Raw genomic sequence first — 12,108 nt, 5'->3', positions numbered from 1 at the left:
TTCTTCAAAATTCCCACTGCTCCAAATTTTGCAATGCAGTTCTCCAGAGATGTCCTGTGCACAAAAATGCACATGTTGTTGTTGTTTAGTCGTTTAGTCGTGTCCGCCTCTTCGTCACCCCATGGACCAGAGCACGCCAGGCCCTCCTGTCTTCCACTGTCTCCCGCAGTTTGGTCAAACTCATAATGGTAGCTTCGAGAACACTGTCCAACCATCTCGTCCTCTGTCATCCCCTTCTCCTTCTGCCCTCCATCTTTCCCAACATCAGGGTCTTTTCCAGGGAGTCTTCTCTTCTCATGAGGTGGCCAAAGTATTGGAGCCTCAGCTTCAGGATCTGTCCTTCCAGAGAGCACTCAGGGCTGATTTCCTTAAGAATGGATGCGTTTGATCTTCTTGCAGTCCATGGGACTCTCAAGAGTCTCCTCCAGCACCATAATTCAAAAGCATCAATTCTTCGGCGATCAGCCTTCTTTATGGTCCAGCTTTCACTTCCATACATCACTACTGGGAAAACCATAGCTTTTACTATATGGACCTTTGTTGGCAAGGTGATGTCTCTGCTTTTTAAGATGCTGTCTAGGTTTGTCGTTGCTAAAAATGCACATATACCAGGTAAAGTGTGCATATAAATTTAGGCATTAACTCAAAGAATATACAGGGTGTTGTGCAGTCTTCCTTCCCCATTCCCCAGGGAGATTTTGCTGAGAAATAGCCTCAGGAGTCATGGGAATTTCCTCTTGAAGCTGCATACAACACACTCGACAATGATGCATTGATGCCAAGTTCCCCTCCTGTGTTGATAACTTGTGGTGGTAAGTGCTGGACGAAGTCAGCAAAGGACAGCAGCTACTGCTGCTTTTAGGTTGCGGCAAGTGATGGGAGGAGATTAGAAGGAAGAGAATCCAGAGGCTGAACAGCAGCCCCTTGACTTTGTGCTCCCACTACTTTTGCAGAAACGAAAAGGGAAGGGTTTGGAACAGGAGGTGCAGAGAACTTTTGGTTCACTTAAGATCCCTGACTGGGGAAAGTGCTTCCAGTGCAGTAGAAAGTGCCCTTCTGAAGGATAAGGCGACAGGGCAAGATATCATTCAAAATTTATACAAAATGTCAGAAGGGAGATGTTGAAAAAGGTCCAGATAACATCCCTTATCTTTATCACAAAAAGGGGATTATGTGATTACTATAGACTGGACAGTTTGAACTAGGCAATAGATCAGACCCTAGAAACTATAATACTATTTGTTTAAAATGATATAAACATCATTCATCTTCACAGGATTAAATCTAGGTAATATTGTTAAGGTGATATTCCCAACAGTAAAACCGACTAGTAGAAATTTTAAGCCAACAACCCTCAAATCTGAATCCACTACAATGCCAGAAACTAACAAGCCCCAAACCTCTCCAACTACAGTTACTACAACAACTTTAGATGCAAGTAGCCCTACAACAACGATGGACTCCACAACTCCCACAACTGAATCAACTACAATGCCAGAAACTACCAAGACCGAAACCTCTCCAACTACAGTTACTACAACAACTTTAGATACTAGTTGCGCTACAACAACAATGGATTCCACAACTCCCACAACTGAATCAACTACAATGCCAGACACTACCAAGCCTGAAACCTCTCCAACTCCAGTTACTCCAACGACTTTAGATACTACTACCCCTACAACAATGATGGACTCCACAACTCCCACAACTGAATCAACTACAATGCCAGAAACTACCAAGCCCGAAACCTCTCCAACTACACTTGCACCAACAACTTTAGATACTAGTAGCGCTACAACAACGACAGACTCCAGAACTCCCACAACTGAATCAACTACAATGCCAGAAACTACCAAGCCTGAAACCTCTCCAACTACAGTTACTACAACAACTTTAGATGCTAGTAGCCCTACAACAATGATGGACTCCACAACTCCCACAACTGAATCAACTACAATGCCAGAAACTACCAAGCCCAAAACCTCTCCAACTACACTTGCACCAACGACTTTAGATACTAGTAGCGCTACAACAATGATGGACTCCACAACTCCCACAACTAAATCAACTACAATGCCAGAAACTACCAAGCCTGAAACCTCTCCAACTGCACTTACACCAACAACTTTAGATGCAAGTAGCCCTACAACAAAGATGGACTCCACAACTGAATCAACTACAATGCCAGAAACTACCAAGCCCGAAACCTCTCCACCTACAGTTACTCCAACAACTTTAGATGCAAGTAGCGCTACAACAACGACAGACTCCAGAACTCCCACAACTGAATCAACTACAATGCCAGAAACTACCAAGCCCAAAACCTCTCCAACTACAGTTACTCCAACAACTTTAGATGCAAGTAGCGCTACAACAACGACAGACTCCAGAACTCCCACAACTGAATCAACTACAATGCCAGAAACTACCAAGACCGAAACGTCTCCAACTACAGTTACTACAACAACTTTAGATGCAAGTAGTGCTACAACAACGACAGACTCCACAACTCCCACAACTGAATCAACTACAATGCCAGAAACTACCAAGCCTGAAACCTCTCTAACTACAGTTACTCTGACTTTAGATACTACTACCCCTACAACAATGATGGACTCCACAACTCCCACAACTGAATCAACTACAATGCCAGAAACTACCAAGACCGAAACCTCTCCAACTACACTTACACCAAGGACTTTAGATACTAGTAGCGCTACAACAACGACAGACTCCACAACTCCCACAACTGAATCAACTACAATGCCAGAAACTACCAAGCCTGAATCCTCTCCAACTACAGTTACTCCAACGACTTTAGATACTACTACCCCTACAACAATGATGGACTCCACAACTCCCACAACTAAATCAACTACAATGCCAGAAACTACCAAGCCCGAAACCTCTCCAACTACACTTACACCAACGACTTTAGATACCAGTAGCGCTACAACAACGATGGATTCCACAACTGAATCAACTACAATGCCAGAAACTACCAAGCCTGAAACCTCTCCAACTACAGTTACTACAACAACCTTAGATACCAGTAGCACTACAACAAAGATGGACTCCACAACTCCCACAACAGAATCAACTACAATGCCAGAAACTACCAAGCCCGAAACCTCTCCAACTACACTTACACCAACAACTTTAGATACTAGTAGCGCTACAACAAAGATGGACTCCACAACTCCCACAACTGAATCAACTACAATGCCAGAAACTACCAAGCCTGAAACCTCTCTAACTACAGTTACTCCGACTTTAGATACTACTACCCCTACAACAACGACAGACTCCACAACTCCCACAACTGAATCAACTACAATGCCAGACACTACCAAGCCTGAAACCTCTCCAACTCCAGTTACTCCAACGACTTTAGATACTACTACCCCTACAACAATGATGGACTCCACAACTCCCACAACTGAATCAACTACTATGCCAGAAACTACCAAGACCGAAACCTCTCCAACTACACTTACACCAACGACTTTAGATACTATTGGCGCTACAAGAACGACAGACTCCACAACTCCCACTACTGAATCAACTACAATGCCAGAAACTACCAAGCCCGAAACCTCTCCAACTACACTTGCACCAACAACTTTAGATACTAGTAGCGCTACAACAACGATGGACTCCACAACTCCCACAACTGAATCAACTACAATGCCAGAAACTACCAAGACTGAAACCTCTCCAACTACACTTACACCAACAACTTTAGATACTAGTAGCGCTACAACAATGACAGACTCCAGAACTCCCACAACTGAATCAACTACAATGCCAGAAACTACCAAGCCTGAAACCTCTCCAACTACAGTTAATACAACAACTTTAGATGCTAGTAGCCCTACAACAATGATGGACTCCACAACTCCCACAACTGAATCAACTACAATGCCAGAAACTACCAAGCCCAAAACCTCTCCAACTACACTTGCACCAACGACTTTAGATACTAGTAGCGCTACAACAATGATGGACTCCACAACTCCCACAACTAAATCAACTACAATGCCAGAAACTGCCAAGCCTGAAACCTCTCCAACTGCACTTACACCAACAACTTTAGATGCAAGTAGCCCTACAACAAAGATGGACTCCACAACTGAATCAACTACAATGCCAGAAACGACCAAGCCCGAAACCTCTCCACCTACAGTTACTACAACAACGATGGACTCCACAACTCCCACAACTGAATCAACTACAATGCCAGAAACTACCAAGCCCGAAACCTCTCCAACTACAGTTACTCCAACAACTTTAGATGCAAGTAGCCCTACAACAAAGATGGACTCCACAACTGAATCAACTACAGTGCCAGAAACTACCAAGCCTGAAACCTCTCCAACTACACTTACTACAACAACTTTAGATGCAAGTAGCCCTACAACAACGATGGACTCCACATCTCCCACAACTGAATCAACTACAATGCCAGAAACTACCAAGCCCGAAATCTCTCCAACTACAGTTACTACAACAACTTTAGATACTAGTAGCCCTACAACAATGATGGACTCCACAACTCCCACAACTAAATCAACTACAATGCCAGAAACTACCAAGCCCGAAACCTCTCCAACTACACTTACACCAACGACTTTAGATACTAGTAGCGCTACAACAACGATGGATTCCACAACTCCCACAACTGTATCAACTACAATGCCAGAAACTACCAAGCCTGAAACCTCTCCAACTACAGTTACTACAACAACCTTAGATACCAGTAGCACTACAACAAAGATGGACTCCACAACTCCCACAACAGAATCAACTACAATGCCAGAAACTACCAAGCCTGAAACCTCTCTAACTACAGTTACTCCGACTTTAGATACTACTACCCCTACAACAACGACAGACTCCACAACTCCCACAACTGAATCAACTACAATGCCAGAAACTACCAAGCCCCAAATCTCTCCAACTACAGTTACTACAACAACTTTAGATGCAAGTAGCCCTACAACAACGACGGACTCCACAACTCCCACAACTGAATCAACTACAATGCCAGAAACTACCAAGCCCCAAATCTCTCCAACTACAGTTACTACAACAACTTTAGATGCAAGTAGCCCTACAACAACGATGGACTCCACAACTCCCACAACTGAATCAACTACAATGCCAGAAACTACCAAGACCGAAACCTCTCCAACTACAGTTACTACAACAACTTTAGATACTAGTAGCGCTACAACAACAATGGATTCCACAACTCCCACAACTGAATCAACTACAATGCCAGACACTACCAAGCCTGAAACCTCTCCAACTCCAGTTACTCCAACGACTTTAGATACTACTACCCCTACAACAATGATGGACTCCACAACTCCCACAACTGAATCAACTACAATGCCAGAAACTACCAAGCCCGAAACCTCTCCAACTACACTTGCACCAACAACTTTAGATACTAGTAGCGCTACAACAACGACAGACTCCAGAACTCCCACAACTGAATCAACTACAATGCCAGAAACTACCAAGCCTGAAACCTCTCCAACTACAGTTACTACAACAACTTTAGATGCTAGTAGCCCTACAACAATGATGGACTCCACAACTCCCACAACTGAATCAACTACAATGCCAGAAACTACCAAGCCCAAAACCTCTCCAACTACACTTGCACCAACGACTTTAGATACTAGTAGCGCTACAACAATGATGGACTCCACAACTCCCACAACTAAATCAACTACAATGCCAGAAACTACCAAGCCTGAAACCTCTCCAACTGCACTTACACCAACAACTTTAGATGCAAGTAGCCCTACAACAAAGATGGACTCCACAACTGAATCAACTACAATGCCAGAAACTACCAAGCCCGAAACCTCTCCACCTACAGTTACTACAACAACGATGGACTCCACAACTCCCACAACTGAATCAACTACAATGCCAGAAACTACCAAGCCCGAAACCTCTCCAACTACAGTTACTCCAACAACTTTAGATGCAAGTAGCCCTACAACAAAGATGGACTCCACAACTGAATCAACTACAGTGCCAGAAACTACCAAGCCTGAAACCTCTCCAACTACACTTACTACAACAACTTTAGATGCAAGTAGCCCTACAACAACGATGGACTCCACATCTCCCACAACTGAATCAACTACAATGCCAGAAACTACCAAGCCCGAAACCTCTCCAACTACACTTGCACCAACAACTTTAGATACTAGTAGCGCTACAACAACGACAGACTCCAGAACTCCCACAACTGAATCAACTACAATGCCAGAAACTACCAAGCCTGAAACCTCTCCAACTACAGTTACTACAACAACTTTAGATGCTAGTAGCCCTACAACAATGATGGACTCCACAACTCCCACAACTGAATCAACTACAATGCCAGAAACTACCAAGCCCAAAACCTCTCCAACTACACTTGCACCAACGACTTTAGATACTAGTAGCGCTACAACAATGATGGACTCCACAACTCCCACAACTAAATCAACTACAATGCCAGAAACTACCAAGCCTGAAACCTCTCCAACTGCACTTACACCAACAACTTTAGATGCAAGTAGCCCTACAACAAAGATGGACTCCACAACTGAATCAACTACAATGCCAGAAACTACCAAGCCCGAAACCTCTCCACCTACAGTTACTACAACAACGATGGACTCCACAACTCCCACAACTGAATCAACTACAATGCCAGAAACTACCAAGCCCGAAACCTCTCCAACTACAGTTACTCCAACAACTTTAGATGCAAGTAGCCCTACAACAAAGATGGACTCCACAACTGAATCAACTACAGTGCCAGAAACTACCAAGCCTGAAACCTCTCCAACTACACTTACTACAACAACTTTAGATGCAAGTAGCCCTACAACAACGATGGACTCCACATCTCCCACAACTGAATCAACTACAATGCCAGAAACTACCAAGCCCGAAACCTCTCCAACTACAGTTACTACAACAACTTTAGATACTAGTAGCGCTACAACAACGATGGACTCCACAACTCCCACAACTGAATCAACTACAATGCCAGAAACTACCAAGACCGAAACCTCTCCAACTACAGTTACTACAACAACTTTAGATACTATTACCCCTACAACAAAGGAGGAATACACAGCTCCCAAATCTACATCCACTACATTGTCAGAAACCACCAATGCTGAAACCACCCCATCTACAGTCATTCTGACAACTGAAGTTAACAGTAGTGCTGCAACCAATTTGGCTTCATCAACTCTAAAATTTGAATCCACTACAATCCCTGAAACTACCAGTTTTAGAACCTCCCCAATTACAGTTATACCTACAACTTTAGATATCAGTACATCAAGGGTGGACTCCACAAGTCTCAGATCTGAATCCACTGCAACACCAGAAATTACCATTCCTGAAACCTCTCCAACTACAGTTGCACAGACCATTTTAGATAGTACTACAGCTACAATGAAGATGGAGTCCACAACTCCCAAACTGGAATCTACTACAGTGCTTGAAACTGCCCTTGTAACAGTAATAGGAAGAACTGAAGCTAGTAGTGGTGCTTCAACAATTTTGGAGTCCACAACTCCCCTATCTGAATCCACAATACCTGAAACAACCACTTCCAAAACATCCCCAAGTACCGTCATAACAACAACTGTAGTTGGTAGTATTGCTACAACAAAGTCAACAACTCCCAAATCTGAGCCCACCACTACACCTGAAACAAACAACCCTGAAACCTCTGCAGCTAGTACGAGTAGTACTTTTACAACAGGGTTAGACTCAACAGTGACTGAAAGAACCTCTCCTGAAGCCTCTACCACTACCGTTATATCATCAACTGTACTTAGCCGTTCTGCTACAACAGAATTGGGATCAGCAACTCCCTCATCTGACTCCACCACAACACCTGATGCAACCTCTCCTCAAGGCACAAGTACCTCAATGCTGACAACAGGTTAGAGTTTGTTTTGTTTATTCAAAATGACTTTGCTTTGCTTGCTCATGACTTATCCTCCAAGGGTTAGTGTCTGAAAGATGTTTTGACTCACCAAAACAGAGGCTGCTGTTGGGCTAGCTCCAGATGGTAGGAGGGATGCAGTGAATATGAGGGGAGTGCAATAAACTCCCTTGTCATGATTGGAGCATTATCTGGTTAAGTTTGGACTAATGGTTGGACCATTATCTGGTTAAGTTTGGACTAATGGTGGCATCTCCACCTGTAAAAGGTGGTGGCCTGTTCAGATTGCCTGTCCTTGGAGACTGATGGAACCTGATGTGTTCCAGAATGCTCTGGGGGATTTTCCAAAGCTGAAAGCTGGTGATCTTGTCAAAGCCCTTATCTTCTTATATGGTGAGTAGAAATGGACAGTTGACATGATCCCTCCAGCGTTTTGGAGCCTGAGCAGCTCTTTGGTAATCTGAGGGGCTTCGGACTATGAAACAAGCTGGATGAAGACTGGAGAGCAGGTGGGACAAGTCACGCCGTAAGCTGACCTAACACTGGTAAGAACACACAATAGTGTCTACCATGTGGCAGTGTGGGCTGTGAAAAAGGCACATTTTGTAGCTCGCATGGCGTCCTCTAGAAGCTGGCTGGCGGACAGTCCGGCGGCTACTAACTCCCAGTGTGAGGAAGGGACCTCTGGAGCCCTTGAAGACCCGCCGTGACCAACTGGCTACTTTGAGGATAAAATTGCTCTACTTCAGAGAGATGTTGACTCTCCATTTGTTGCAGCTCTGGATGAAGTACCCCGTACTGCAATCAATGACATTTTGTACTATTAATTTTGTCGTATGTGGGCCAAGTGGTGGTGGCAATGCATCTGACCATGCGCTCCCTTGACCCCTGTCCCTCCTGGCTTACCAAATTTAGCAGAGCGAGGCTGACTGGTTGGATCCAGAGTGTGGTTAATGCTTCGCTGAGTGAAGAGGTGGTCCCTGCTGCATTGAAAGAGGCAGTGGTGTGACTGCTCCAAAAGAAACCAACTCTGAGCCCTTTAGCTATTGGTCCATTGCCAAGGTGATGGAGAAAACCATGGTGGGGTAGCTGCAGGCATCCTTGGATGACACAGATCTAGTTGCATTCCAGTATGGATTCAGGGCTAGCTATGGAACTGAATCAGCCTTGGTTGACCTGATGGATAACCTCTGCAGAGAGTAGGACAGTGGAGGTGCAACCTTGTTCCTGCTTCTTGATCTCTTGTTGGCTTTTGATACCATTGACCATGGTATAATCCTGGACCAGTTCCATGGAATGGGAATTAGGAGGCACTGTATTACAGTGGTTCCAATCCTACCATCAGGACCAAGCCCAGAGAGTAGTAGCATTGGGGTTTCTTTCGGTCCTCTGGCAGCCGTGTTATGGGGTGACCTTATCTCCAGTGCTATCTGATATCTACATGAAGCCACTGAGAGTGGTCCTTAGGAGTTTCAGGGCAAGGTGCCATCAGTATGCTGATGACACTCACCTCTATTTCTCCAGACATCTGAATCAGGAGACACTTGCAGTCCCTGGGCCACTGCCTGGACACAGTGGTGAAATGGATAAGGAAAAATCAAAACAGATCTCTTTACACTGTATATGACTAATTCAGATTACCCTACTATTACTTCTACTCCTATGACTATTTTTATTTCTCAAGTTCAAACCACCTTTGGCAGTGTTCCTACAACAGAGCCGAAATCAGCAACTCCCCTGTCAGAATCCACAACACCATCTGCTGAAGCCACTCCAAGCACTCTTACACTAACAACAGGTAAGAATTGTTGTTTCTTAAATATTTCTTTCTTATGATCCTATACCTCAGACAAGAGTACCTAAAAAATATGCCAAAATAAAATAGATCAAACAAGTCCATTTCAAGCTTCATATATGGAAGCAAGTTTTCACCTGTTCACCATCCAAGCTACTACTGCTTTTGTGGCCAGAAACAAGACCTCCTGTTGTGTTACTACCACAACCATGCCAGAAATAGCATTTCTTGGCAGGCACAACAAGGATGATACCGTGTTGAAGAGCTGGGGAACACATTCAATGGGCACAACAGAATGCACAGCAGAAATTAACATGACAATACATTTGTTCAACAGCTGGAACCGCCCCCACTGGAACATCTGGTGCCAATGGTGTGTCTACCACAAAATCATCATCAGCAACGTCTCAGTCATCTATCACTACTGCTGGTAAGTTTATTTCATTCAAGTATATTGCCAAACAGTGACAGTGTTCTCAAAGCTACCAGCATGAGTTTGTCCAAACTGCGGGAGGCAGTGGAAGACAGGGGTGCCTGGCGTGCTCTGGTCCATGGGGTCACGAAGAGTCGGACACGACTAAACGACAACAATATTGTCACACGCTGCCCCAATCTCTGAGCGGTGTGAGATTCCAGGGGTTCCAGGTGCTTACCCAGGGTTAGTGTTTTCATTTGAAAACAAGGCACAGCGGAGACTGTGGTGTCTTTAGGATATATGGTTTATTTACACTTATATACAACCTGAGGGGTTGCCAGCAGGTCTTGCTTTCTCCATAGGCACAGCCCTGGATTCAAACATAAATCAGCCATCGTGCCTTGCCTACTGCTGGGCGTATCCCAGTCATATCTAGGCACATTCCTTATCTCCAGCTACTTCAAAGATACTTTTTATTTATGCTTTCTCTTTTCTTCAACCCAGCAGGAAATAAATTCCCACAATGGGCTCTTCCTCTCCTCCTCGGCCCAGCCGTTGTGCTCTGTGTCGTGCTCCTGATGTGCATCGGATGCATGGTAAGGGTGGGGGAAGTTGCCATCTGCAGAAGATGCTGTGGTGGGCATGAGGGACCAGGATACGTCAGAGGAATATGGGAGGGTGTTAGAGAGTCAAAGTATGGTGCGGCTCCAGCTAGAAAAAGCCAAAGTTCCCAGACAAAAAGACATCTGGTGAAGGTTGTCTTGGGTAACAGCTATAATCATTTCATTTTATTTCATTATTTATGCATACGTAATACAGTGGTACCTCGGGTTAAGAACTTAATTCGTTCCGGAGGTCTGTTCTTAACCTGAAACTGTTCTTAACCTGAAGCACCACTTTAGTTAATGGGGCCTCCTGCTGCCACTGCACAATTTCTGTTCTCATCCTGAAGCAAAGTTCTTAACCCGAGGTACTATTTCTGGGTTAGCGGAGTCTGTAAACTGAAGCGTCTGTAAGCTGAAGCGTCTGTAAGCTGAAGCGTCTGTAATGCGAGGTACCACTGTACATATATACATACATACATATATACACACACTGCCCATCTGGTTGGGTTTCCCCAGCCACTTTGGGCGGCTTCCAACAAAATATTAAAAATACAATAAAACAGCAAACATTTTTTAAAAAAAATCCCTAAACAGGGCTGCTTTCAGATGTCTCCTAAAGATCAGATAGTTGTTCATTTCCTTGACATCTGCTGGGAGGGTGTTCCACAGGACGGGTGCCACTACCGAGAAGGCCCTCTGCCTGGTTCCCTGTAACCTCACTTCTCGCAGTGAGGGAACCGCCAGAAGGCCCTCAGAGCTGGACCTCAGTGTCCGGGCTGGATGATGGGGGTGGAGATGCTCCTTCAGGTATACTGGGCTATCACCAGTGTTGACCGATTCCTGTTTGTCCTCTGGCTCACTCTCCCTTCCTTGTGTTGCAATCTCTTGCAGGTCATCTACTGCCTGCAGAATCCTGTGTCTGGGTCTTACAACATATACCAAACCCACTTTATGCGCCGGAGCATCCAAGATTTCAGCTGGAGGAGGAGGAACAGCCAACAGAGGGTTCAGGCGTCCCTGGATTGTGAAGATATCAGCCAACAATTCCAGCCAACAATTGTTGCTTCCAACAATTATGGCTTCTTATAGCAAGGGTCTCTGATGTCTTCCCGGCACACTTTCTGTGCTGACTTGGTTATACCTTCAGTATCAGGTGATAATTTATTGAGAAGCTCTTATGGTTAGCAATACCCCCAACACACATATTTATTATTATTGTTATTTATTGAGAAAATCGGTACTGCTCCGAACAGCAATTGGTTCCAGCTGCTAACAAGCTAACTGCTAACTACCTCTAGGTGGCAGCAGTGAG

The 12,108-nt window shown here is 44.6% G+C and overlaps 3 protein-coding genes across 3 annotated transcripts; all 3 read left to right on the top strand.

The window, feature by feature from the left end:
- Positions 1-1,455: 1,455 nt before the first annotated feature.
- On the top strand, positions 1,456-3,329 carry LOC144326750 (uncharacterized). Its single transcript, XM_077923531.1, has 3 exons — positions 1,456-2,482; positions 2,591-3,125; positions 3,281-3,329. The coding sequence occupies exons 1-3, from the start codon at positions 1,456-1,458 to the stop codon at positions 3,327-3,329; spliced, it is 1,611 nt and encodes a 536-aa protein (XP_077779657.1).
- A 43-nt stretch (positions 3,330-3,372) lies between these two features.
- LOC144326749 (uncharacterized) lies at positions 3,373-6,004 on the top strand. Its single transcript, XM_077923530.1, has 5 exons — positions 3,373-3,991; positions 4,190-4,303; positions 4,406-4,854; positions 5,065-5,553; positions 5,987-6,004. Exons 1-5 carry the CDS (start codon positions 3,418-3,420, stop codon positions 6,002-6,004), a joined length of 1,644 nt encoding a protein of 547 aa, XP_077779656.1. The 5' UTR covers positions 3,373-3,417.
- Positions 6,005-6,135: 131 nt separating this feature from the next.
- On the top strand, positions 6,136-11,885 carry LOC144326748 (uncharacterized). Its single transcript, XM_077923529.1, has 6 exons — positions 6,136-7,046; positions 7,392-7,978; positions 9,666-9,779; positions 10,114-10,206; positions 10,696-10,787; positions 11,688-11,885. The coding sequence occupies exons 1-6, from the start codon at positions 6,136-6,138 to the stop codon at positions 11,883-11,885; spliced, it is 1,995 nt and encodes a 664-aa protein (XP_077779655.1).
- Positions 11,886-12,108: the final 223 nt, after the last annotated feature.

This window comes from Podarcis muralis, chromosome 2 (assembly GCF_964188315.1).
Source record: "Podarcis muralis chromosome 2, rPodMur119.hap1.1, whole genome shotgun sequence".
In the NCBI taxonomy this organism is placed as follows: Eukaryota; Metazoa; Chordata; class Lepidosauria; order Squamata; family Lacertidae; genus Podarcis; species Podarcis muralis.
The sequence above is the reverse complement of the archived record's forward strand: the minus strand, read 5'-3'. Positions and strand labels throughout refer to the sequence as shown.